At 41.4% G+C, this 26,966-nt stretch overlaps 1 protein-coding gene across 3 annotated transcripts in view; it reads left to right on the top strand.

Annotated features, from left to right (window-relative positions):
• Positions 1 to 26,966, top strand: part of ATRN (attractin) — a 148,302-nt gene that overhangs the window by 42,485 nt on the left and 78,851 nt on the right. For all 3 annotated transcript variants that reach the window (XM_068943817.1, XM_068943818.1, XM_068943819.1), the window contains exons 4-15: positions 5,116 to 5,244; positions 7,276 to 7,481; positions 8,733 to 8,901; positions 10,340 to 10,430; positions 12,535 to 12,778; positions 14,475 to 14,658; positions 16,723 to 16,877; positions 20,286 to 20,370; positions 22,009 to 22,229; positions 23,430 to 23,551; positions 24,094 to 24,232; positions 25,758 to 25,939. In XM_068943817.1, coding sequence (XP_068799918.1) covers positions 5,116 to 5,244; positions 7,276 to 7,481; positions 8,733 to 8,901; positions 10,340 to 10,430; positions 12,535 to 12,778; positions 14,475 to 14,658; positions 16,723 to 16,877; positions 20,286 to 20,370; positions 22,009 to 22,229; positions 23,430 to 23,551; positions 24,094 to 24,232; positions 25,758 to 25,939 — 1,927 coding nt within the window. The remainder of the gene's footprint in view (positions 1 to 5,115; positions 5,245 to 7,275; positions 7,482 to 8,732; positions 8,902 to 10,339; positions 10,431 to 12,534; positions 12,779 to 14,474; positions 14,659 to 16,722; positions 16,878 to 20,285; positions 20,371 to 22,008; positions 22,230 to 23,429; positions 23,552 to 24,093; positions 24,233 to 25,757; positions 25,940 to 26,966) is intronic.

Genomic DNA, 26,966 nt, shown 5'->3' on the forward strand with positions numbered 1-26,966 from the left:
GCAAACTTTAAGCTTTAAAGAAGAAAAAAGGCATTGGCACCATGTCGGTTAGCATGGAGTCTCTCCCAAGCTAAATAATTAAAATCATTTTTATTTTTAAAAATAACACTACTTCACTGTGGTGGCAAAAAAAGTGTAGTTCTTCTCTGAGACCTCATTTCAGTTCTTGAAATATGACTTTTATGGTCAGCCTCACCATATGACATGACCAGAAAGATTTATTGTAACTCATGAGATACGGATTAAAATACATTTATGATTTATCCTTACTCTGTTCATCAGGAAGGTAGAGTGTTGTGCAAGAACTGAAGAGCTGCTTTTGGGCAAGTCCTGTTGGTTTTGAGGGCTCTACGTGGGCAGGCAGGCTTGCCTCAATGTAGGTCCTGCAGCATCTGGATGGGTGCGTGTTACAGCAGGGGAAGATGGTTTCAAGAAAAACTTTTGTTTTGGGGGTTTTGTCCACTCTCAATAATGAGCAGGGTTTCCCCCCCCCCCCCCACAAATATCATTGTAATTGCTTCTTTTCCTTAAGAGTCCGCACTCAGCGGTTGTGGTGTTGTTGCACAAGGATCTTAGCTTTTCTTTAAGAAAATAAATTTGAAGGAAGTCTCCCTTTTTTCCCCCCTCCCTTTTTTATTTTTTGGCATTGATTTATTTTTAATCATTTGTAATGTCCTTTCTTGTTTATTTTTACCCCTTTAGCTGCGAGTGCGGCTAACATGCATGAGCTGTTTTTGATAAGGGAGAAATAATGTTGTTCTTCACAAGTGTGTGTCCAGATAGGTCAAAGTATCTTAAGTCTGAAAAGAATGGTTTCACATTGCATTTCAATAGATTGAGAAGTCGAGTGTACTCCCAGTGTTTCTGTATCACCTTTATCCTTTCACTTCTGTGATCTGTGCTCTGTATTTTCCCTCTTTGCTTTCACGGCTCCCCTTTTTTTTTTTTTTTTTGCTTTTTGCCCGTTTTCTACTCGGGCAGCAGTAGAACGTATTACACTTTTGATCTTTGACGTGCCGGGTCTCAGGAGAATGCAACGAATCCACGTTCATCGTGAGGCTCGCATACCAAATCAAGGAAAAATAACTGAGGAGATGCCCTTCATCTTAAATAATTCTCGTTCTTACATGGCGCGGGGGGAGAGAGCAAGGCAGGAGAGGTGCAGGGACGATAATGAAGTTAGGTGTCCTGGACGTCATTTTTAACTCTACAGATGCATTGCATAGAAAATAGAGGTGTTTCAGGACAAAACAGGGGCTTACCTGTCAGCTTCGAAGAAATAGTGTCATTGGACAGCTTAGCTGAGTGAGATATTTATGTGCTTTGGAGTAGTGATGGCTGGGAAATGTTTTGAAATCTTCTGAAAGAGCGTAGAAACGATGCGTTGTGAAACGGGCTAATCTCGACCCGAGTTGACTCTTGGAGAGATTGTGGATCCTAGTTGAAAGACGTTTTGCATAATCCTTTATTGTTCACGTTCTGCCTGTCAGATGCTCTATGGCAGAAGCCGCCAAAATTCGGTTTGTACTTGCTGGTTCGGTCAAAATGAGGCTAAATGTGTTATCTTCTTCCTGGTTTTCAAATTACTCGTGTTATGTTCTGTTTGTTGCTTTCTCCAGCTGAAATTACTTTATAATCACAGAATGGCTGAGGTTGGAAGGGACCTCTGGAGATCATGTAGTCCAACCCTGGTGCTCAAGTGGGGTCCTCTAGAGCACGTTGCACAGGATTGTGTCCAGGCCCTTGAATCTAGCACTTGAACGTCATCAGGATTATTTTAAAGTTTTACGGGTAAAATCATATCCTCTTTAGTGTGTTTGCAGAGGACTATCTGGCCGATTTGTTTAGCATCTTTCTCTACTGGTCAATAGCTAAATAAGGGGCATAAAACCGCCTATGATACTGAAGCAGTTTTCATTATAAAAGTCTGGCCGTATCTGTCTCAGTAAACGTGACTGGCCGGTAAAGGGAAGGCCCCTATGCAGCTTGTCCTCAGGAAAGTAGAGCAAGATTGAAAGCAAGGCGAAATAAGTGGGGTACGTATTTCGAGCAGTCATACTGTGCAAGTATCTGCGTTCTTTGCAAGCAAATCCCAAAAGCTGGATTTCTAAGAGAAAACAAATACTTGTCCTGTTTTAGTCATTTGATTAGCAAAGGTAATTTGGGGGATTTTTGTCTTCTGTTGTTCCTTCTGTTCGTTCCTTTTCTCTTATTCTTGCAACGCTGTTTTTGTCCGCTTAGATTTTTCTCCCGTGTTCCCCCTGCTCCAGGGTCTTGCAGTGAGGTTGCTGTGTAGTATCACTGATGCACGCTGCAAAAATGAGGTTGAGGAAGAATAACGCAGAACAAAGGAACGTTCTCTCTTGTCCCTGAGCTGCAGTTTGCCTTACCCTGAATTATATTCAGATGTCTGTTTTCATGTGGCAGAGAGATACTGTTCTACAATTTTGCATTACAAAGGAAGACTATATGAACCAAAATAGCAAAGAGGAGTTTATTAGAATTTCTCCTCTTTGATGTTTTGGTAGGCAGTCTTTTGGAAGAGATCCTCTTCAGATCAGAAGTCAGAATGAAACGGGTACCTCTTATGCACTGAGAGACAGAGAAAGGCAGTGAATTTTGCCTTTCAACGCCATATCCTTGAGATGTGAAAGAAAAAATAATTGATCTTCTCCCCAAGAAATGTTTATTGAACTGCATATCTGCAAATGTACGGGAGTTGTTAAGCCAAAACATGGCCTGAAGCTACTGCATTTTTATGGCATGTTGGTAAAATGGATACATACCTTCTTGTGAACAGAAAGATTTCTTAGGCAAGAGGTGTTACCGTATAGTTTGTACATATACCTTACCCTTGGTGATGTGTCACGCGTCACTCACGGTGCAAACTCTCTCAACTTCTGTAATATCAAAAGCTTTTGGTAATGGTTGCCGGGTGTCTGTATTATTCTTTTGAGCACATCGTTGTATCATATCCCTGGGACAGAAGAACTCAGGTCACAAAAAAATGTACTTTACAGGTGATGTGGGTGCGATGCTGTGGATAGTGGTGAATGTTTTCCCCCGGTGCAGAACGTGGCCTCGGAGTACCCGATTCACCCTGTGCTGTGAACAGTCTTCAGATGCGTTCGCCGTCTGGTCTGAATAGGTCTGAAAAGAGGAAAAGAAGGCTGTCTTAATGGGAAAATTTCTTTTCATCATTGCTTTTCTAGTTCATGGTGCCCTTGGATATGGAGAAGTCACCGGGTATGCAGCCAGGCTCAAGTACTTTTACAAGAGTGCTGCAGGGCACCGCGTTTGTGCTGCCTGCCAGAACAGATCTACTGCGAGGATTTGAATCTTTGCTTTTGAAAAGGCTTTGGCTTAGCCTTTGAAAATGGGACTGAGACTGGGGGAAGACAATTTCATAGCTATACAAAAAACCCAGCTAACTCTTAATAAATGGTAGTGTTAGACAACGCTCTTTAGGTAGAGCTTGGGGAGGGAGGGGAAGGAGATTTCAATAAACTTCAAAACATGCCTGCTGTTAGGACTTTTGTATGAGAGAGGAATTGTTGTCTTTGTTTTCTTGTCATCAGGCTTCCATTAAAGGAAGAATAAATATTCCCTTTTAAATACAAAAGATGTTCTGAAATAAGTAATATCTCCTTTTTTTCCAAGAGATATTTACTCTCCTTTTCAGTTGGCTCCAAATATTTTTGATAGACCATTATATAAATCTGCACTGTGTCCATTCGTGAGCACTGTAGATGGTTTTTGGCCACCATCCTCACTTCTCACAACCTTCTCCCTGCAAAAACCCAACCAACCAAGCAAAAAAGGCTGGAGGCTATAGTAGAACCTGAAAGGGTGTCGAGAAGCAGTCAGAGAAGATGAGAAGTGTGAAACAATGAGATGGGAATAAGGAGTGTGACCACCCCTTAGGTAAGAAGGGACAGCAAGTGTGGATGTGATGGCTCTAATAGGGTAATATGAAATAGTGAATGGCAGGCAGATGGTGAAAAACCGTGATCGTACTTGTTTCTCATAGTGGAAGAGCTCAAGAGACATCAGTGAAACGATCAGGGAGCAGATTTAAAGCTAGCCTAGGAGGTGCCTTTTCTATTAGTGCAAAGTTAAATCGTGGAACTCCTTGCTGCAGGGTTTTCGGGTGAAAAAGGTACAAAATGGTTGAGGAAGCAATTAGATGTATTTGTGGATGAATGGCTTATTTAAAAGCGATGACTTGGGCGCATTCTCCAGGTTAAAATGTGCCCAAACTGTGGGTTTCAGGAGGCAGGTTGACTGTATCACAGGAATGCTCTGTGCTTGCTCTAGTCCTTATGGACTTTGCTAAGCGTTTGATGTAGCCCATAGTCAGGGGAAGATACTGGCCTAGGCAGACCTTTAGTCTGGCTTAGTACAACAGGTTTATGCTTTTGTGGCACTCTAATTTCTGTTTTTGAGCATGTCATCTTGTTTTAGGAATGTGTTCTGTTTAAATTATGGGGGAATGATAAGAGGGGAAAGTCATTTTTTGTAGGAATAGGAAAAACTACAATTCTAGTCAAGTTTGGGTTTACTCAGGCTAAACACATATTTAATATACCTCTGTCTTTCAGAAGAGCCAAGTTGGTTACTTCAGGGTTTTCCATTTGCAATCCTCCTTTCAGCCATACAGCTTAGACCAAAACCACGCATATTAAGGGCAGTGGTAATACTGATTTTGATATTCTGTGGGTTTTCTACACTCCTCGGTCAGTAACTTGGATCATTGTTTTTGCACATAATTAAGCCAAGCGAAAGATTTAATAAACTAATTCCTGAAGGCTCTGGTTTCTTCTTTCCAACGGTATCTGGTGGATTTGTCAGCCTCGGAGGCTGTTTTGAGGGTTGTTTGCATATGCATACCCACGATGTTCAAAACATCTTCTTTCAAAGATTTAAGGAGTTCTGTTGAAGAAAATCTGATAACACTACTCTATGGAAATTATAGTCAACTGAAGGAAATTCATTGTGCTTCAGATAAATACCTGGAATTACAATTATTTTATTCATGCTGAGATGTGTATACTACATTTACTATTGTTGCTTTGCTCTGTTTTATTTCATTTTACACGCATTTTTTTTTTCCAGTGGTCTTATTGTTCCTGAGAAAGACAGCAATGAAACAGTACCAGAAGTTGTAGCTACTTCTGGATATGCTCTTCTGCATTTCTTCAGTGATGCTGCCTATAATTTGACAGGGTTTAACATCACATATAAGTAAGTAGTGCCGTTCCTAAGTGGTTTTGGAGATTAAATGAACATTGCAGGTTGAGTAAAAGGCGATTATTCTTTCCTCAGTTTTGTCTTGAAACAAGCAATTGCTGTTGAAGCATGTAATTTTGAGTAGATACTTGAATTTAGATTTCTATCTTTATTATACCCTTACCACAGCTAATAACTGTAATGTGCTCGACATTAACTTCAGTTGTGAGTTACAAATGCGGGTAAATGTTTGCTTGAAAAGACATCATACTATTTATTTTACGTTATTAGATTTGTTTGATCGTATTCAGTCAATGAGAATTGATCTGTTTGTGCGTATGTGTGCTCTTACGCATTCTGCAGGGACACTTCTGCGTGAACATACTTTTGCGTGAGCGCACGCGTTTCACTTGAGACCCAGGCTTATACCTATTACTGAGATACCGCAAGTGTGTTTGGGGGCGGGGAGGGTGTGCTTTTTTCCTTCCGTCTTTGGATTGAATTGTTTAACGTATCCCCTTCTTAGCTGGAAAAGAATTTATGATGGGTTCTTTCTACTTGCTAAAAATAGATTTTGTGCTTATGGAGGAACTTTTTCAAAATAATTCTAGGTTATTCCCTAATTTGAAATTCCTAATTTCCTAATCCCTAATTTCCTTTTTTTCTGAAAGATTATGTTTTGAAGTAAAAGATGGTGGTATGGGCATACTAGCAAAGATGAAATATCTTCCTTCTGTTGGGCATAATGGGCTTTAAATGTTATGTTCTTGCAGATACAACTTATATTTGTGCTGTACTAGAAGATTTTAGTTTGAGTGTGACCTTTAGGCCCCTTTGTCTTCAGACAATCAGCTGCAAGGTCCTCAGTCACAAGTGACTTTTTACAAAATTGAAAAATTGCTGTAAAATGAGGTGATCAGTTTTTGAAAACTGATCCTAAAATGTTTGGTATTCTAATCCTTATTAAGCATTTAAATAAACAGTCGACTTTTTGAAAGAGGGGCCTCTTAAAGGCTCCAGAAGAAAACGAGGAGCTTTAGCAAAAATTGCATGAAACGTAGCAGAAGCAGTGGCATCCCATTTTGAAAGCGTGGCTGATACCATAAACCGTGCCACCATCTACTGTCAGCTGTCAGTATTACACTCTGGCAATATAATTGAGAAAAATCGCTGAAGAACTACCTGTCTTTTTAAGTTACTGTGTTACAGTGTTTCTTTAAACTCATTTTCTTAAATCATTTCAGACAGTCTTCGAGTGCCGTTTTGTGCTTTTGTTTCTTCTGCATGTTCTAGTTTTCAGATCTCCTCCTAACGTTCTTGTAGAGAGTAGATGGAAGGATCTATTTGTTTCTTTTCAGTTTAACAGTCCTTATAGTTACTATAGGAGATAGCTGCTAGAGCCTCAGTCCAGAGACAAACAGTTGTGAAATCGTGGTCTTGGAGCCGGTGACTTCATCTGTTGAAGCAGTAATCCCAGTCTTTGAGTTATGCTGGCTCTTTGTAAAAGAATAGGGCATCTGACTTTGGGTCCTCAGCAAGGATGTGTCTGCTTTTGCCTCAGTTATATTGCAGATGTTATGAAATCAAAAGTGATTCAAGAGAGGCCCATATTTGTCTTAGAATTCAGCTCAAGTGTGTTCATTTGGTAAGCAGATCCCAGAATAGCGCGCGGTTGTGAATAGTTTTAAGTATAAATTGCACAGACACCACAAAGGCCTTATGTGCTGATTAAATTCTTCGCTTACTCTTGGAGGTTTGGAGGCAATTCATTTGCATTACAAATGGCTAAAAATCATATTGATTATTTTCCACAGTTGTAAGTTTAACTCATGAGTCAGCTCTGTAGATTATGCGTACAGAATAAATAAGTACAAGTCCGTCATGTCAAATCCGAGATGAGTGGCGCTCGCTGGGTGTGTATATTAACAAACCGTTGAACTGCTCTATCAACTTTAGTTCAGCATCACTCTTGTATTTGGTAACAAGCGGTATGGCTTGGGGAGGCTGTTTCATTACTGCCAAACCTTCTTTCCCCGATGTTTGCAGTTTCAATATGTGTCCCAATAATTGCTCTGGCCGAGGCGAGTGCAAACTCAGTAACAGCAGCAACGAGCTTGAGTGCGAATGTGCCAAATACTGGAAAGGAGAAGCTTGCGATATTCCTTACTGCACGGATGACTGCGGGATGCCTGAGAGGGGGCATTGCGACTTTAACGATACAAAGGCATGTTTGTGCTCTGCAGACTGGCAAGGTGGGTATCCCAGTAAAGATGGTATCCTGTGGAGAAGCTCTTGTTAAGAGGGTGCCTTTTTGGTGTTATGGCTCTTGCAGTTAAGTTGGAAGCGCTTGGGACTGTTCTGTTTGACAGCTGTTAGCACTTTGATTAGGAACAGAATATCTGATGCTCCCACCTAGTTTTTCATATCAGAAGATCACAGATCATTGGCACTGCTCTATACAGTAGCATAGTTGCTTTACAAAGAGGGAGAAACTTGTTACCAATCTGTTGTGTGCAAACATCAAATTAAAAAAAAAAAAAACAAACCTCAAAACCTTATTACCATGCACCTGCAGCAAAGTTGAGACTTATAGGAGTTAACCTGTCTGAACACATAGAGTGCTTTTGTTGTCTTGTCTGGGTATGGTAGTCAGCCATGCCAGTCTTAACAACAGTTTGGACCAAAAACTGCATGCAAAAATTTATATAGCATGAATTTATATAGTATGAAAGGAGGTTGGTTAAGACTGTTGTATTAAAGGAGGTAGTTTAGCTCCTTATGGAGCTACCAGGCTCCTAATATCTCAGTAGCTAAATGCTGTACAGTTGGAAAAGTCACCACAGGAGAGGTGCCAACAGGTGAGGTCTGCAGCTTCACTGTGGCCTGCTCCTACTCTTGTTTAAAGAGGATCTGAAACATGGATGAAGTTTTGTTGGTCCTCTACCTTGTGTAGCCCTTTGACTTTTACAGGCTGCCCCGTTTCTGGAGCTTCTGCAAGCACCCTGATGGGAAGGACTTCTGAAGGGAAGCCTGGCAGCAAAGAGGATAGTTAAGAGCAGGAAAAAGGTAGAAAGAGCAAGAAGTAAACAAGTCACAAAAACGTAGTGCTAGGAAAGAGAGTGAAGAAAGAGGGAATAGTAGCAAGCAACACTGTATGACCTGTTGATTTTTTTTTTACAGTGTGCTGCAGAGCAGGTCTCCTGAAACCTTTGCAGGCAGTGTTGGGGCTTCTGTGGGCACACGGTGTCTGGATAAATGCTGGAAGATACCCACATAGTGTGGAGTGTTTTTTTCCTTTCTGTAACCTTCTTTAGAGTCAAAGTTAAGTGGGTTACGACTGGGGGATTGAGCTTGCTAGCGTGGGCAAAGAGATGAGTATCACATCTACCTATTATCTAGCCGTGCGCTGTCTTTCTCACCTGTGGTGTAGGTTATTGACCTCTAATTGAAATACTGACCTGTAAAGAAACGACTTTAACTTTTAAAACCATCCCACCCACCAGGTCCTGGCTGTTCAGTTCCTGTTCCTGCAAACCAGTCGTTTTGGACCCGGGAGGAGTACTCTCTTCCAAAACTTCCTAGAGCATCTCACAAAACCATAATCCATGACAATAAAATGTGGATTGTTGGAGGCTATGTCTTCAATCACTCTGACTCTCAGAAGGTTTTAGCGTGAGTATAATCATGGATTAACTTAATCTTAGAACATAGATCTGAGAATATTTTTTAGAAAATGCTATCCTACACACTGTACTTTGGCCTACGCTCTATCTCCAGGAAAAAAAAACAGCACTGAGGAAAAACTTAGACTCAGTTTGAGGTGTGGGGAAAAAGCTGAAAAGGGGTGCTAATTTTGGAAAATAAAAAGCGCAAGGTTCCTCATATTCAGTGAGGTTTTTGGTCCATCTGCCTATGGTATCATTAAACTGTTCACTCTATAGTATAGTAAATACTATACTATATATATTAAACGATTCTAATTCTATACTATATATACAAGGTTAGCTTCTAAATTTTATCTGACCTTATATTCAAAGAGGATAGTTCTGTTTCTGTGTTACTAGTCCTTTCTTATATTCTATCTGTGTCACTTCAGAGCGTTTCATCTTCATCTCAGGGAAGATACACTGACTACTGCAGATGTAGATATTTAAGCATAGAGTAGTGCATGGGATACCATGCACCAAACTGGGAGTGTCATTTAGGATGATGACATTTATGTGATCTGTTGAGGTGATTTAACAGTAACTAGGGTATTGAATAATGTTGAAATCCACACTAAGAATGTTTTAAGCTACCTTTTTGAGCTAACTGATGTTCTGGCAGATCTAGGCAAAAGTGGATTTTTTTTTTCCCCCCCAGGGATACATGCATAACTGCATTGCACTGACCTAAGCAAGAGCTGTGTGTTCTGAACTCAAATCCAGAAGTAATGATTCTGGTAGTGAAAGTTAAAGAGGAACAGGAAACACACACACAGTCATAGAATAGTTGCTGATTACCTCCACAATTTATTCTTTCAAATGCCTGATTTTTCAACAGATACCATGTAGCTTCATTAAAGACTTTCTCAGAGATGGTTTTATCTCATACAACTGCAAGGCTGGCAAGTATAGTTCATCACCGTATCTGAAAAGCCACGGGCCCCTTTCGGGGCAGAGTGTTCTATTGCTTCAAGTTTACAGAAAAAAGATCCTTGATTGACAAGTTATAATTCAAAAGTGCCTTTTAAACACTGGCAGTTCTTTCTAACTCGTTGGGATTTGCCTGAGTTTTTAGTGTAACGTTTTTATGTTCCTTCAGGTGGATGATGTGGCAGAAGTTGTTAAATATAGCAGGATAAATGCTGGATGCATTTAACTCTTGGTTTTGCATGGGAAAGAAAACTCAGGGTACGGCAAATCAATACATGGATATTAAGTAACAGAATAGGCTTGACTGGATTTTTTTAAATCTGTGAATAGTCATATAAACGTGTGTCTTGTGTGTAATGAAGTTTCGCAGGACTTTTGTTAAAATGTTTTCCAACGAGTCCTGGGAAGGACAAGCAATAATTTTCATCATTTGAATATGTGATTCTCAAAAAATAAATTTAATTTTCATTGCGCAGGTATGATCTTATTTCTGAAGAGTGGCTTCCACTGAACAACACCGTGAACTCGGTAGAGATGAGATACGGTCATTCACTGGCGTTACATGAGGTAAGTAAATTCAGTGCTACGGATTCATCTCCCAGCTTATTTCCCCCTTTCCCGCTCCCCACCCCTACCCTCCTTTCCCTTTCACAGATCAGTCTTGTTTTGTGAGAAGCGTTTCTCCTTCAAAGGCTTGTCCGTGGATATTCCCCTCTGTGTGTACTTGTTGTACTCGGAAGCTGGTATCCCAGTAAGCCTGTAGTGCCTTTGCTGGTGTGTTTCTCCTCTCCCCTTCCCTTTTCCCAGGGACTTTAAGGCTTTTCGAGGTCAATGAGTACATTATTTCCCTCTGACTGTCTGTGCTTGTAAGACATGCCTGACAGCGGGAGTTTCACTGGTTCCCTAATTGGCTTTTGTGCAGACAGCAAAAATATTATTAGGAGCTCTCAAGAGTCCAGCTTTGAGGCATCTAGTGTCCAAGAGCTGGTGAGTTAGGGATTTTTGGAGTTTGCTCAGCCTCTGTAGTAGATCCCTGCATCTGTTCTTCCAGCATCAGAAATGACAAGTGGATTTGACTGTTTCTGACCTCAGTCCTCACCGGCATGCCTTGCTGTGAGTGCATGCCAAGTGAGAGCAGAATGGCGAAACTGCAAGCAAATATCTTGAAGAAGAGAACAAGTCTTGGGCACGTTAGCTTGTTTGAAAAGGGAAGGAGCTAATCCTTTACTGACCTTTGTTCTTGGATTGTTAATTAACTTATCTCAGTGCAGGCCCGTATAAATCATAATGAACAACACCTGAAAAACTCTGCACATCACAGTTCACAAACAGAACACTTGAAGAACCTGATAAAGCTGTCAAATCCCTGCCTGCAGGGGGCTGATTAACCTTCTGTGAGCGACTCTCACGACATGCGCGCTGTACAGGGTTTGCAGTCAGTGACATGGAGTGGTTCTTAGCAATTCCCCCAAAAGCATCAGCTAGAGTAGAGAATTTCCCTTTCCAAGGGTGCCACCTTGTCAGCGGTGAAACAGGTGCCTCGCTACACACTTTGGTGGAGGATTCGTGACTGACTTTGAGACGACTGGAGAAATCCACAAAGGAAACTGGAGAGAGCTTTGGCGCTTAGCTCTTACGGGATGATTAATAAAAGCCCTGTCTAGCTATCATGACACCTTGCTTTCCAAAGGCTCCCAGGTTTTTGTCAATGCATTTACTTAGGAGACAGAGCTTTTGGTGCGCAAACACAAAGAAATTTCCATGCTGTCTCCTGAGCTATCTTCTGCTTTTTGGAATTTTGCAAACTATGTGAGGGATTCAGCATGCATATCAAAACAGCATGACTGGTTGTCTACGTATCGGGGTCTCTGTATGGACTGGCTCTCTGAGCTCCATTTACAGTGAGCAGAGATCTAGTCAAGGAAGTCTGGAGAGTAAGTCAGCTTCCGAAGGTCAGCAAACCTGCTTGCATTTGATCAACTGAATTGTTCTCCAAACACCATTAGCAAGCCTCCCATTTCCTCTAGCGGATGCTTAGACACTCGGCTGACATGCAGACCTCTAAATTTATGGGTCTGTTCTCTGGAGGTCAGTGTTGCCCCGTGCATCCCTCCCCCTAAGTCCCCTCATCTCGAATGTCTTATGTTTGCTTAAAACATTCTGACGGTATCGACTTGAGTCCAGAGCCTGGGAGTCGTGGCTGCTTTTGTATCAGCTATGACCAACGAAGGAGACGTGCATGGTATCCTTCCTTAATTTGAGCACAGCGCTCAAATTGCTTACCTAAGAAGTAGAAAACCTGGTCGTTTTCCCCTATGCCTGAAGTGTTTCAAATCCTTCATTCCCCCTTCCTAATAGAGCTGTACAGTTGCTAGACTCTTCTGGGAAGAGAGCCATGCTCTATCCATCCTGTCAAAGCTGAGGTGCTTGTTGGAAGAGAAAGTCAGCGTCATGGATACTGAGCTCAGGCTGAGCGGTGTACAGCTCAGCCCGGGGAGGAGAACGTTTTCTTAGGATGGGGATTCTGGGCTTTGTTTCATCCTTGTCTCTCCTGAGAGAGGAGTTAAAACGTGGCACGCTGGGAGAGGTTAAAATATGGTGATTTTGTTACTTCCATGTTAGCGGCGTCTAACTAAGTCTTTGGCCTCATTTTAAATCTAACTTCTTTCAGGATGATATGTACATGTATGGTGGAAAAATAGACGCGACGGGCAACGTGACCAGTCAGTTGTGGGTGTTCCACATTCCCAGTCAGTCCTGGGCTCAAGTGACTCCAAAAGCCAAGGAGCAGTACGCTGTTGTTGGCCACTCGGCACACATCGTCACCCTGGAAGATGGTAGTGCGGTGATGCTCGTCATCTTTGGGCACTGTCCTCTTTACGGGTACATCAGCAACGTCCAGGAATACAACCTTGGTGAGTGGGGTCCTACCTACTGTGCGTTTGAATTTTAGCAGCTGCTTTGAGAGTTATTTGAATGAGCCATATTCAGACAGTATAAGAAAGGTTGCGAGGCTCTTCTCCTTTTACTTGTATTTATTAGAAGTAGAATCTAACTTCAAGCGTTTGGATATCCACAGTGAGCAGGGAGCCATGTGCCTCCAGCTTTATAGAGTCTGTTAGGTCCCAAAGACAAAAAGGCTGGATAACTGTGGCAAAGTTTAAATTCATTTTCCTCATATTTCCTCCTCTCTCCCTATGACAGAGAATACACTTTTGAAATTATTTTTGTATCCTGTGAATTTAAGAGTGGCTGTATCTGTTCAGACCACTGATATTTCTGTCTCCAGTAGCAATCATCAGTGAATGCTTAGGGGAGCAGAGGGTAACTTTGCGGGCTCCTATTTGCCCTTTTATTTCTGGGAATACTCCACACTGTGGTTTTAGCATCCAGAGATTTTCAGCATCATCACAGGAGAAGAGGAGGAGCCTCTCCAGATGACCTGAACTGCTGCATAACTTAACTGCTCTGAAACAGCTCTCTGGAGGCACCTCCCTTGCTTTACTAACTACATAGAGAGGATAGCTCAGTACCTAAAATTGCAATATAAACGTGCTGCTTATTCGCAGAAATAGTGATGGTGCCTTCACTGTTGATTCATTACCCTTGTCACTTGGTCATCCTGATCCAGAGGATCTAGTGGAACGGACCGTGGTTCCCTGGGTTCAAGTGAATCAGCTTTTCTTCTAGTGGAGAAAACCAGGGCACGCGTGGCACGATGCATTCCTGGGTTTTTGTTATTACAGTTTGCACCCCAGGTTCTGGTCTCTGGACATACTGTGCACAGCACTTGACCTGGCATCTAGATATGGCCAACAAGCCTGTACAAGGGAGTCGGAGTCTTGGTTCCTGAGAGGAACCTCTGCCTCCCATGTCCCATCTTTCTTCCATGGGAGAGTGTCATGGGAAGCTGTAGCAAGGATCTCACATCATGCTTTAGACAGCTGCATGAGAACCTGCCGGTGGTTTGTTTTGTTACGCCCACGTGTGTGAGCTTGCAAGATACTAAATTCCTTTGCTTTAATTATTTTATGTGCCTGATCTGCTCTGGAGTTAGGAAGCCTGTACAGGGCTTAATTCTGGGTTTTCTGCTGAGGTTTGATATGAAATTTGGCACTTTTGTTTCACTTGCTGTTATGTTGTGTCTGGAATGCTTAAAATCAATGTTGTTTTAGTCAGCAGACCATTAATCACATCTTAGTTTTTACATGCAGTGTTCTTTACAGTTATACTTGGCTTCAGTGCTATCTGGCTTTGAAAGTAAAGAAGTGCTCTTAGGGACTGTTCCAAATCAAGCCACGGTGCTGGCATTTTGATGTCATGGAAATGCAGTAGATTATTTCTGTGCTTTTTACTTCTCGTTTGCTTAGCTTGTCTGCAAAACTTAATAAATGACTGTAGAAGAGGTGTTTCTGGTCTAATTAAAAGTATTTAACACAATGCCTCTTGGCAGCAAACGCGCTCCTTGAAGGAGAATATTTGTGGATGTGAAGTGACAGAGACGGTGGGTAGATCTGAGTCAAGGGAAACCCGATTTGTTTCACAGTCAGGATATGTTGTTAATGGAGATAAAATAACGGCGCTTTGTTGCTCACATTTTTCATTCTTCAGCCACAAATACCTGGAACATTTTACAGACAAGCGGAGCTTTGGTGCAAGGCGGGTATGGTCACAGCAGCGTTTATGATCCAAATACAAGATCCATTTATATCCATGGAGGTTACAAAGCGTTCAGTGCCAACAAATACAGGCTGGCAGATGACTTGTACAAATATGAAGTTGATAGCCGTATGTGGTAAGTACCTCTTCTTGCTGTATACCCCCCTCTCATTTTTGTATGCAATAGAAAAAGAGGATGAGGGTATCTGATAATGTACAGCAGTACTTAGCTGCATTCAAGATAGGGCGTTCTTCTCTGTGTTATTTTTATGTCCCTTTATGGATAGAGGATCGTATAATTGCATATAATCAAGACTGTGAGCTAGCCAAGAAATCCGTTTTAATATATTGCTGTATTAAAGCTGAAATGAAAAACACTTGATGGGATTTTCCTGCCAGCAGTACAGACAATGCACACGCGTGCGGTTGCTGTAGTCAAGTGAGTGATAATTCATTCTGCAGTTAAGACTGCAAAAGAAGTTCTATTATAACCCCATTTTCTTCTGGTTCTGTAACGGTCTGAAACGTTTGTTTCTTAAACTGAAATCTTCCGTGATTGATTTCTGCCCAAAGGTGAGTGTTATTAGAAAGCTATAGCAAAACTTCCCAGCTTTGAGTTGCATAGGTGAAGTGTGTTTTCCTCAATTTTGTGCTTTTCTTAAAGGATTTTTAAAGCCTGCTGACAAAAGGGGGCTGATCTTTTGAATTCACACGTATAAATTTGAGTCACTATGTCATTTTGAAGGCTGTAACTTATATTTCTGGCCCAAGTGTTTGAGAGTCTTTACTGATGCGTAGAGTGAATAGTGACTAATTTCCAAAAATCTTTCTTCCCTCTCAGTGGTACATGCTGTAATCACAGTATTTTGGGTTTATGGAGTGGGTTGGGTTTTTTTGTTCATTTTATCCTCCAGTTCTACTGTGGAGCAGGCAAATGTGGCTGAACGGGCAGAAAATGTCACACCTGTATCCGTTCCCAAACTCCTTCCAGCAGCAACCTTCTTGCACTGCATTTATTTTGTTGGTGTCCAGAGGACTAGAGTATGGCCAGCCTTGGTGCTCCTTTCCCTGTCTGAACAGGCAAGAAGTTTTGCAGCAAGGCAATAGAAGCATGCTTAGAAGTGTCTGTGCATCTTTATTTTATTGTATTGTATTTTTTGGTGTAGTTGACTCCCTTTTTTGTTCTTCGGTAATTTAGGCCCTCTCTCCCTCCTGTGATTTCATGGCGAGGAAAGACAAAAAAGCAGTCTCCGAAGTTTTTAAGTTCGACAGGCTTGTTTCTCCCTGTGCTCCCACCGGTATTTTGGTGTGATGGCTTTACAGTCTAATACTTGTGGGCCTGTCAGGGACAGGGTAATGCTCGAAAAGCCGCTGTGTGCAGCGCCACCGCAGCTCAGACCTTAGGAACGGGGTCATTGGTCTGCTCTTTGCCCAATATTTCACTGTGAAAGTCTTTGCTTTAATACGAGCTGCATTCCCAGCGCTGCTGTCCTGCAGCGCTCCAGCTGCAAAAGCTTACTGATCGTGACAGTGTTGCCTGTGATGCAGACGTTGGCATGTTTATGTCTTTCTGCAATCTCGCGCTCCGCAAATAGTAGGGAAATTCTGCACAGGGTGACCCGCTTTGTCTTCAGCGTCATTACTCATGCATGCCGATTAAAGGTGAGGTCAGCGGCTAATAAGATTAACGCTATCTGTGATTTAATCACAGATAAGACTTTCAGTTTTGCCAGTGTTAAACTACAGGGCTCTACTATAGGTTGCTACATAGATTTCCTTGAAATAGTTTTGTTTGAGGTAGAGTTGACATCTAATTTACAAGAATTCTTTAGGTTAATATAAAATGAGTATTACCTCGACTGGCGTCCTCCGCACCGTATCAGCAGTATAACTGATGGTGCTCCAAAACTCCAGTTACTGTGAAAAAACTAAGTGACACCTCCTAGGGAAGGAATTGATGATTTGAAGTTCCTTAGCTTTGGGAAGATGCTTTCATGGATATACGTCTCATGAATTGGAAAGCGGTTTGGAAGGTGAGAGAGTCAAATTACAGGAGGAGTTGAACCGTCTGGAAAGACAGTTATGAAATATTTCAGTGGAAAAAACGATGAAATGATATCCCAGTGTGGATTTATGGATTGTTTTGTCTTTGTCAGGTAGTAATCAGTTTCATTACTTACGTGTGTTTTTATTTTTGAAGGACAATTCTTAAAGACAGCAGGTTTTTTCGCTATTTGCACACTGCTGTGATAATGAGTGGAACCATGCTGGTGTTTGGAGGAAACACGCACAATGACACCTCAATGAGCCATGGCGCTAAGTGCTTTTCTTCAGATTTTATGGCATATGATATTGGTAAGTTCTTGCAAAAAATAATAATAAAAGAAGTCTTAGAGATTCAAAGAGAGCTATCTTCAGAAAGACTAATTTCCATGCTGGGTATATTATACCAAATGCTTCTAAGCAGACTGCAGAAGAATGCGTAATCAGGAGAGGCAGAATGAGCTGCTGCAGCGATTTCTAGGCAAAGACAGCAGCGGTAACGTGGTCGGTAGTTTATACGTCACCTCGGGCATTAAAAATTATTTTTTTAACCATAAAAAAGGTTGGTATAACATCTCAGTCAAAAAACTTAGCTGATATTTTGAGGGTATTTTAATCTCTGATTTAGCAAAAATGTGGGATGATAGGACAGGCGCACTAGATGCTGCTGAAGTTCTACCTACACGTTGCGTGCTGACTTCTTGTGTCACTGTGGTGCTTTGTAAGCTCAGTTAGTTAATATGTACACTTTAAAAGCGTAAACATCCCCATAAGCATTATTTGATAATAAAGCCAAATGATTAGAATTTATTTTGAAGGATTAGATGTTGAGGAGTTTGAATAACCAGAAGAGGGCAGCATTTCTTTGTGAATTTGGAGTCCAGAGACTGTGCATGTAAGAAGGGGGGGAGGAAAAAAGAGATGAAATCATCTAAAAGAAGATGCATGCGCATCTAGATAACTCACTTTGCAGAAAAACACTATTCTTTACTCGTATCACATTCGACCGTCTGCTGTTAGAATTCCTTGAAATATGAGATCTCTTTGATTCCCCGAAATAATCGTGTACGCCTGAATTCGTGGAATGATTGTCCACTGAGATGGCACTCCTGGTTTGTGGAAGGAATATGCCAGCAAACGGATTACTCTGAGTAGCAGTATTCAGCGTCCTTGTGCAGTTTTGCTGTCTGTAACAAGGACTGCTCCCTTCTGCTACCTGTGATTACAAGTCATGTCCCTGCAGTATCTGTTGGGGGCTCCTCGCTAGCTTTATTGTGAGTTTTTACTTAAAGCTAGCTATTTTGGCAGTCAGGTGGAGGAGAGAGCAATTTTTTAAAACTTGGGTAACAGTAGGGATAGAGTGTTCTTGCTAAACTTTGTTATCTTCCGTGACACACTGAACGCTCTATTACATGTAAAACACAAATTACACCAGTTCGACAAAATATGTCCATTGCAATTGCTCCTTCTATTTGGTATAGTTACAGGCAGGCTTCCTCTTGCAGGAAATGTGCGTTATAATCAACCTGCTGAGTGCTTGCCAAATTTGCACCAAGAATTAGGGTTTGCATTGATCCCACTTCTTGCAGCAGGAATGGGAGACCTGCCGGTGCTGTAGCGCGCTCTCATTGCTGTAAGGCAGAGACTCTCAGGCTGGACACTGGGGGGAAAAAAAAGCTTTCCTTCAGAAAAAGAGAGTTGTGCTTTCCAGAGTGTCGGGTCCCTTCGCTATGGGATGCACCTATAACAGTAACAGAACGTTCACGCGCAGCTTGTCTCCAAATACAATTACTGCAGTTCAAGTAACCCTTCTCTTTCATTTCTAAAAAAAATTTTAGCTTTGTTTTTCTAAAAAGCAGCACGAAATATTCATATAAAGGCTATCTCTACATCGAATGATTTCTTCTCCCCCTGGGAGAGAAATTAAATCTCTTCTATTTACCCAATCAAAATTCAGTTTGGATGCCAAACATAGAAGGAGGCTGGATGTTTACATAGCATATAGGTTCTGTTTGAATAGTACATTTAATAAAGCCCTATGCATTGTAAATTTTAGGCTTGGCTTAACTCATAAGTCAGGAAGGAGAGTGTTCTTTGTAGTTTCAGAATCATTCATTTTTTCCAATACTTGATCTTCTGTTAAAGATGGGAAAGCAGCTTAGAAAGCAAAACATTCCAAGCCTTCCATTAATCTAGCAAAATATGTTTCTTGGCCTCACATAACTCGCAACTCTCTGGATAAAAAAAAAAAACAAAACTCAAATTGCTGGCCAGTTTTACTGAAGTTTCCTGTTAAAAATTGGAACCAGGCATGCTTGTTTCATGAGTGATGTTAGGGTAGGTTAAATTCTTTTAAAATTGAGTAAATGACATGTAAAAATAAATTTTAAAAGTACAATTTACCAAAGTATTAAATCTAGCCATCTGGGTCCCATTTATTTTATTTATCAGCGCTCTTATCTTGAACAAAACTGTCAATGGGTGCATAGGTTAGGATCAGTTTGCTCACCAAACAGTTCTCCAATTAAATTTGGTAAAGAATTAATAAGGTTGTCTTTTTCTGCCTTCTCACTTCATTTACATACTGGTTTTGGTGTGTGGACTTATTTTTCAGAGGCTTGGCCCACGACACAACAGGTTTATCTTGTATTAAAGAATCTATGAGTGTTGGAGAGGCTCTGTAGATCTTTACAGCAGATTGACTTTTCTGTCTTAATTGCATAAATTGCATGCAACTGCATTAGCCCCCAAGGTGTTCCCATTCACTTTGCAAAGTTTAAGTGGTATGAATTGGACTGACTTTTTCTGCTTTTGTTCCTTTGACTGCTCAGTGGGTTATATGTTTCTTAAGTTGTTTTTTTTTTTTCATCCTGCCTAAAGGAAAAAAATTACCTGAGAAGCCAAAGTAAAAAATGAAGCAGAACTTACAAATGTTATGCTAATAGAAAAAGATGGAATAATCTTGCATTATACTAAAAGAAAAAAACAACCCCAAATCCTTAAGCTGTGAGGAGTGACAAATATTTTTAAAAATATGGATAACTGCCCTCTAGGGACATAATTGCAATGGAAAAAGAAAAGATAAAAGTCTCTGTTCTCAGTGATGCTGGTTTGGGGCAAAACTGTGAATGCTTCACAGGTAAACAGATAAAAACTATGCTTGTTATGCAATGACAAATTGCACTAGTAAAGGGGAAGGAAAAGCCCCTCAAGCCACCGCCGCTTAATTACACGTGATTGCCAAAAAGCTAATAACCTCTTCAACACAAGGCTGTGAAGCTTTCGTTTATCATGAGCCATCTAGATGACTGGGCAGAGCTACTAGGTCCTTCCTTTTCCTTTCTGTGATACATTGAGGTCAGCGTGAAGACTAAGTCTTACACCTGAAGTGTGGCAAAACAAGATAATGCCGTCACGCTTGATTCTTCTGGAGGCTCCGTTCTGCCTCCGAGACGGTCAAGAAACAGCTAAGCTGCCTTTGGTGCAAAAGTGGTTGTAAAAGTGTAAATGTCAGCTTTGTCTTCACGCACTGTAGTGCTGTGTGCCTTCATAAACTGCCCTATTTCACTCTAGAGAGAGTTGCATTTTGGTGATGGGTACAGTTGTCTCCATATAGTCATTAAAGTACTGTGGGATCTTTCAGGAAGACAGGGGCTGCATAAATTGAGTCATTAATTACACCTGAGGAACTTTTCTGAAATGAGCTTTCCTTAATCCTAGCTTGTGATCAGTGGTCTGTGCTTCCTCGTCCTCATCTCCATCATGACGTGAACAGGTTTGGACATTCTGCTGTGCTGTACAACAGGTAAGGAGGCAAAGGCTCTGGCATGCAGTGGCGCCTTTGGTTTCTCGGTGAACTCAAACATCTTTAGGTGCCTGTGCACGTGTATGTGTCTGTGTGCATATTGCTGTATATAGAATGTCTCTTCCAAATCTGCTCAGTTCTCTGATCTTGATTCTTGTAATGACTTCAGTGTCCACCCTTTGCTCTCAGCCCTTTTGTCCTGCTGAGCTTCTAGCAGGTCACCTTCTTCACTTGGCTAAGCTATCTCAGCTCACTTAAACGATTCAAATTTTGAAACAGCTATGTTTCTTCTTTTTTTTTTTTTTTTTTTCCCCTCCTATCTAGCGGCACTGTCAACTTTTATCTTCAAAATCACAGCTTTCCCTCATGGTTTCTAAAGTCGGCCCGGTCTTAGTTTACGTAGCCTATCCAGGCTGGCTCTTCTGTACCGGTCATACGATACACAGTGCTTAGGTGAAATCGCGGATGAGATTCCTGCCATTTAACATTACATCGCTGTAATAATATCCACACTTTCGGACGATGGTCTCTTGTTACTGTCTGTGGGTCGCTGGAACCGAGTTTGAGGCTGTCTTCAAGGAAATGATATTTCTTGGGAGTCTTCCGTTCTAGTTCCTTCATCCTTTTGAAGATGTTTCTCATAAATCAGCAACGTTATTTGAAGGACTGTTTAAGCTAGGCAGATAACTCATGCTGCCTTTAAGAGGAAGACGCACTTCTAGATGCTGCTTCTCTGGATATATCTATATAGCTAGAGAATCTGGTATACCTCTAGATACACTTCTTTTTTTGTCTCTGGAAATAATCACTCACTATTGTGTGTGTTTCAGTATTTACTGAATACCACCTGTGTGTTTACTCCCATGGAGAACAATTAAGCTTATGCTTGAGTGCTTTCCTGAAGTGGGATGATAATATAATGTTAAAATATTTTTTAATCAACCCAAACTTTTATTTAATTGCATTAATTCTTCTGCACCGTCGTGTTAAATATACAGGTTTTTTGGGTGGTATTTTTGTGTAACTAATGAAATTGGATGCCTAAAGAAATTGTGATGTGAAGGAAGGTTTAAAGAAAACACCGCCTTTTTTTTCTCAAAACATTGCTTTGCTTTTAGTTGACATAATGTCTCTTTGCTCAGTTGCTAAGAGCCATGAAAATAACTGTGGTTTTGTCACAGCGGTGTACCCAGATGTGACAACATTGAATTGTTTTGTCACAGTTTCTGAACACCGATTTAATGGTGTGATACCGTCCCACCTATTTTAGCCTTCCTCCCTTTCTTGCCACTGTTCTTGAAAGGAGAATACTTAATTTCTGCAGCATTTTATGTATATCCATGCTAATCGGATGTCACCCAGAGTTTTGGCTGAGAGGGGAGGTTAGTGTATGACCTGAGATAGGTTTGGCTCTGTCTTTCTCAGAAGCCCTGTGTTGAGATCCTTTGGGTTCTCTGAGCTAGTGCAACTTGACTGACCCTTGTCTTTAGTGCGTTATTTAGCCAAGATCTATTTATTTGGATATATGCACTCTGCAATGTAATAAAACACCTTACACCATGAATAAAACTGAGCTGCAGCAGGGCATGGTCTGTAAACAGGTGCAAATGTCTATATGTTCACTTGCATTTTGTTTAGCACCATGTACGTATTCGGAGGCTTCAATAGCCTCCTCCTGAGCGACATACTGAAGTATACGCCGGAGAGATGTGAAGCTTTTGAGAACGAAACGGCTTGCTTGCGAGTGGGTCCCGGAGTCCGGTGCGTGTGGAATGCCACCTCTCCCCGGTGTGTCCCCTGGGAGATGGCAACGATAGAGCAGCAGCAGAAGGTCTTTGAAGACTGTCCTCCCAAGTCAGGTAGGTGCAACGTCCTCTCCGTTTCCCTTTCCCAAGGCACCTGGATTTTTTTCCTTTCCAAATTGTATCTTGCATTATTTTTGTGCCATTACCAGAAAAGGTTCAAGATGGGGGGCTGTAGTTCTGCTTCCGTATGTGTCCTCGGAGGAATCTCTCTGATCAAGCGGCAGCAGTGGCACGGGGACGTTTGCATCTCCCAATTTTCCCTGAAGCCTCTGCGTCAGCTCCTAAGGGCTTTTTCTACTATGCTGAGTGTCACTTTCCAAAACGCTTGTACGTACTTTCCCATCCCAAGCAGGCATCATCGGTCAGGAATCGGGCCTGGACCATTGCTTTGTAGATGGTTGCTCCCAGAACTGTCCCTGTGAGAGCCAGCAAGTGTTTTGATGACTACGGTGGAACAAGGGAGGGGGATCTGGGCACTGCTGTGCTGTGTTATTCTGGGCTCTTCAAGAGAGGTAGCAGGAAGAGAGTTATAGAGTTATCAAAAAAGTTACTTTTTTTTTCCTTCCACAGTATTATATGGAGAGAGGCATAGGAAAAGAACATATATTTTAAGGTTTCATTCCTGTGTTCTCCCTTGCGATAACTTTCTAACAACTTTTCAGTGCTTTATCCCGATGCCTTCACTGCTCTGAACTGAATTATATGAGCCTTGATTCTGTAATAGATTGCAGCCTTTAATTATTTAAAAGAAATTGGTGTAAAGGGACATAGCTTTGATGGGCTCTCAATGTACAATAAATTCTCACAAAACACAGGCAGTAAGCAATTGGAAAGATGAAGTGGAAAGTTCAAGCTTTGCATGAAAATGCTCCACATAATTGAAGGCCAGGATTTCAGCAAAATGGGCCTGCAGTGGTAGATTTTCACTGTCCTTTTTAAATGTCCTCTGGCATCATCTGCGTGTGCGTTGACTGAACATGCATGCCTGGTCTTAGCTCGTGCTACTCTGTCCTGGTGTGTTTTCTTGTATTGTGTTTTACTGATACTTGGGCACTAAAAATGATTAAGGGGACAAAAGAATGCAGTTTTTCCATCAGTCCAGTCCCATGAGAGTGTCTGATCTACTAACTAGTTGATAATGGAAAATCTCCACGCTCTACTGTATGGTTATATCTTTTGCTGTATGTAATCAAGTTCTTAGAACTCTGTCAGGAAATGCCTGTTTTTGGTCATGCAGGTTTTTTTCTTTAATAGTTGTAGACAATGAAAAATGTGATCAGATTACAGACTGCTATAGCTGTACAGCAAATACAAACAACTGCCAATGGTGCACTGACCAGTGTATCTCAATGCAGAACAACTGCACAGAAGACCAGGTAAAGCCTCTCTTAATGCTTCTCTAGTTTAAATTTAGCTTCTGAAGTGTTGCATGTCCAGGTGTCTTCACCTGGCGGTATGACTCCTGCTGTTTCCGGTGCACGTGTAGGTCTGAACTGTTGATGTTTGATTTTTTTCAACAAAAAATCAAAAGTTTGGTCCGAGGACTTTTCATGGGACTCTTTCACTCTGTAAGTTAGAAGGATATTGAAGGAAGGAGGAAGAGGGGAAGGTTTCATGATCAGTGCGATGTGATGATTCTTTCCGTTTGGGTTTGCCATTAATAGAGCCGTCCCTGGCTTCTCAACTAGACAGAAAAAACGAACCCTTTCATAAAGGGTCTAGGGAAGAAAATGTGTCAGAGGCTGGCCTGGGGGAATATCCTAAATACGTAGTAGAGTCTATATCCAGTGTCACGGTTTTTGAATATATGTGTTGCTTGGTAGGTCTGAACTGTAGAGCTTAGAGCAGTAGTCTTTATGACTGTGTTAACAGACGTGTTCGGAGGGGAAAAAAATCTTATCTGTTCTATTTATTTTAGGCTCCTATTACAGTATATGATAATTGTCCTAAGGATAACCCTGCGTATTATTGCAACAAAAAGACAAGTTGTAAAAGCTGTGCCATGGATCAAAACTGTCAGTGGGAACCTAGGAATCAGGAGTGCATTGCTTTACCGGGTAGGTATTGGTTGTATTTGTGTAAAATAAATAAGAGAAAAACCAAAAGTATTTGGGGGTGTGTACCCTCTTTTTTTAAAGTAATCTTTTACTGCTGAGATGGAACGAATAATATTCTTTAATCGTAATGTGTTTCGTACGAAACTTTATTTCAAGGAAGTTTAGAAAGTCTGGGATGTTCTTCAGTCTTTTCAGTCCCAGTTGTCTGAAGAAGGACTGTGATCATTTGTATAGTTATTAGCCTGTATTTCATCTCCGTCTTTCCTTTTGATAAAAGCAGCACTGTTGATATAATAGGCTTCTGTAAGATATTAGATTTAATAACGCATGCTATTTAATTTTAGAAGCTGGAATTGTGCGAAAGCAGAATGGCACATACTGGACGGATTAGACAAATAACATCTAAATGTATGAGGAAAATTCTCGTATTAGCGTGTTTCCAGTGGGAGCTCATAGGAGTTGATCATTAGTCTCTTCTGTAGTACTCTTTTTTTTTTTTTTTTTTCCCCTCCCTCCAGTGACCGAGTAGGAAATACAGCATCTCCAGTGATTGACACTTACAGTTAATAAAAAATAGAGAAGGAGGGAAAAGCAGCAAGGACAGAACCCTCGGATTCCACCTTGGTGGATTGCCACCTTCTAGTAACCCACTTAGGTCTGGACGTGTCCGGTCCTGGCATTGTCTAGCCTGGAAGAGAGGAAAAAATGGAGAGACTTCAGAGAAGAATCACGAGAGCGAGGAAAATATCTTTCGATGCGATATATAAAGAACTTAGTCTAGGTTGTTGTAGAGAAGAGGATGATTTGATCGTATTCTGTAAAAAGAACCTACCTGAAAAACTGAGATTTGAGAGCTTTTCAGTCTGTTAGACCAGTCTAACACAAGCTGCCATAGGTAGATGTTGGCTCCGCAAAGATTCACGCTAAAAATGCCCCTTGTGTTTCTAGTAAGCGTAGTTATAAGTGTGGATATGTTGAGGGGAAATTACCAGAAATTATAATTAGTTATTCAGTAGTGGGCAAGACTGTTGTCAAGATTAAACAGGAATTAATCCTGGAAATGCGGTGTTGCGGAGAGGATTACCAACAACCTCCTCCTACAGCAAGTTATCCTTACGGTTGTGGTTGAAGATATGGCTTAAGCCATCAGCAAAGTATTTATTTTCTTTCTTCTGCTCTTTCTCCTGAAGTGATTTTATTATTCCTGGTTCAAATAGGTGCTTTTGCTCCCTGCTACAGATTATTAAAAGCCGGTATCTTGCTTTAGCTCCCCTAAAAAGCTTTCCTTTCTTCCAAATTATTTCCAAGTAAAGATTTCTGAGGGTGCCAAGCAAGCTGGCAAACCCGTGCTACTTTTGCATGGGACTGTAGGTTTTGTTGTTGGTGGAACAGCTCTTTTACTGCTTTGAATGTAGTGAAGGTCACCTGCACCTCTCGTTTTACTCTTTTTTTTCTCTCTCTTTTTTTTTTTTTTTTTTCTTCCCCCCCCCTCCCCTTTTTTTTTCTTTTCTCTCCCTCTTTTCAGAAAATATCTGTGGAACAAACTGGCATTTGGTTGGCAACTCATGCTTGAAAATCACTAACACAAAGGAGAACTACGATCACGCCAAACTGTCCTGCAGATCCAACGGTGCTTTTCTGGCTTCTCTTACAACCCCCAAAAAGGTAGAATTTGTTCTAAAGGAACTGCAGAAGATGCAGTCTTCGGTAAGTGCTTCTCTTTAATGTCCTCTGACTAATTAAAGCTCTGACTGTGGGGGAAGTCCTTGCTGGGGTATTGTGCGCTCTGCGCAGAGTAGACATGCCTCATCACTGGAAAAGACTGATTCTTTCCTTTTGAAATTCAACATACCCTATGGGTGCTTTTGAAGTGAAATTGCAGGGGATGTAAATGTGAGAGATAAATATAAACACACAGGGTGCCTCAAAGGTATCGCTTGCTGTAATGAAACCACACGCACGTTTCTCTTGTAGGGTACATGACTACAGCAGGAACCAGAGTGGTTCTCGTGACTCGTACAAAGTATTTTACAAATAAAGGTTCCTTTGGGGCACCCGTAGATGTTTAATGCAAAGCATTTCACGTTATTTATTCTGTTCTGAAAAGGGCTTAAAATGTTGGTTTCTTACTCAGCAGATCTGCTTGACTTATTTGGAGCTATACAGGCTTTATTAGTGGCCGGTGCTTTCCTGCTTGAGCCAATGCGAAGTGAATCAGGACCTATCCCACCTCGTGCATCACTAAAAATAGATTTTTTTTTTCCTACTCCCTAGTCTCTCGGGGAAACGTGGAGGTATTCAGGGCAGGTTGTGCGGGTGGTACCGAAGTCTTAAAGAACAACGTTGTGCAGCTTTGCCGAGAGGCTGCAGAGCTGCTGTGGCTTGAAAGCACATCCAGATAGCTCCTCGTGGCTCTCAAAGGCCAGTTTGTGCAGGGCTGGCCATCGGGAAGAGCTCTGGGGAGGAAAAATTAGGCTGGAGACAGGGAGCGTAATATGATCGCTGCTTTTCAAAAGAGAACCCTGCTGCGGTATAGAAGAGAAGTACTGCCCTGTTGGAACGAGCACATTTCCAGCTTTGATTCCCTTTGTAATTGTAAAGTGTTAGTTGGACAATTACGGGGTGTTTTAGAGTGACTTCAATTTAGTCAATAAAATGTAAGGGGCAATTCGCACAAGATTGGTTGTTAAATCTTTTGAAAGGAGAGGAGAGAAAGACGGGATGTTGGAAAAGT

Source organism: Struthio camelus, chromosome 4 (assembly GCF_040807025.1).
Source record: "Struthio camelus isolate bStrCam1 chromosome 4, bStrCam1.hap1, whole genome shotgun sequence".
In the NCBI taxonomy this organism is placed as follows: Eukaryota; Metazoa; Chordata; class Aves; order Struthioniformes; family Struthionidae; genus Struthio; species Struthio camelus.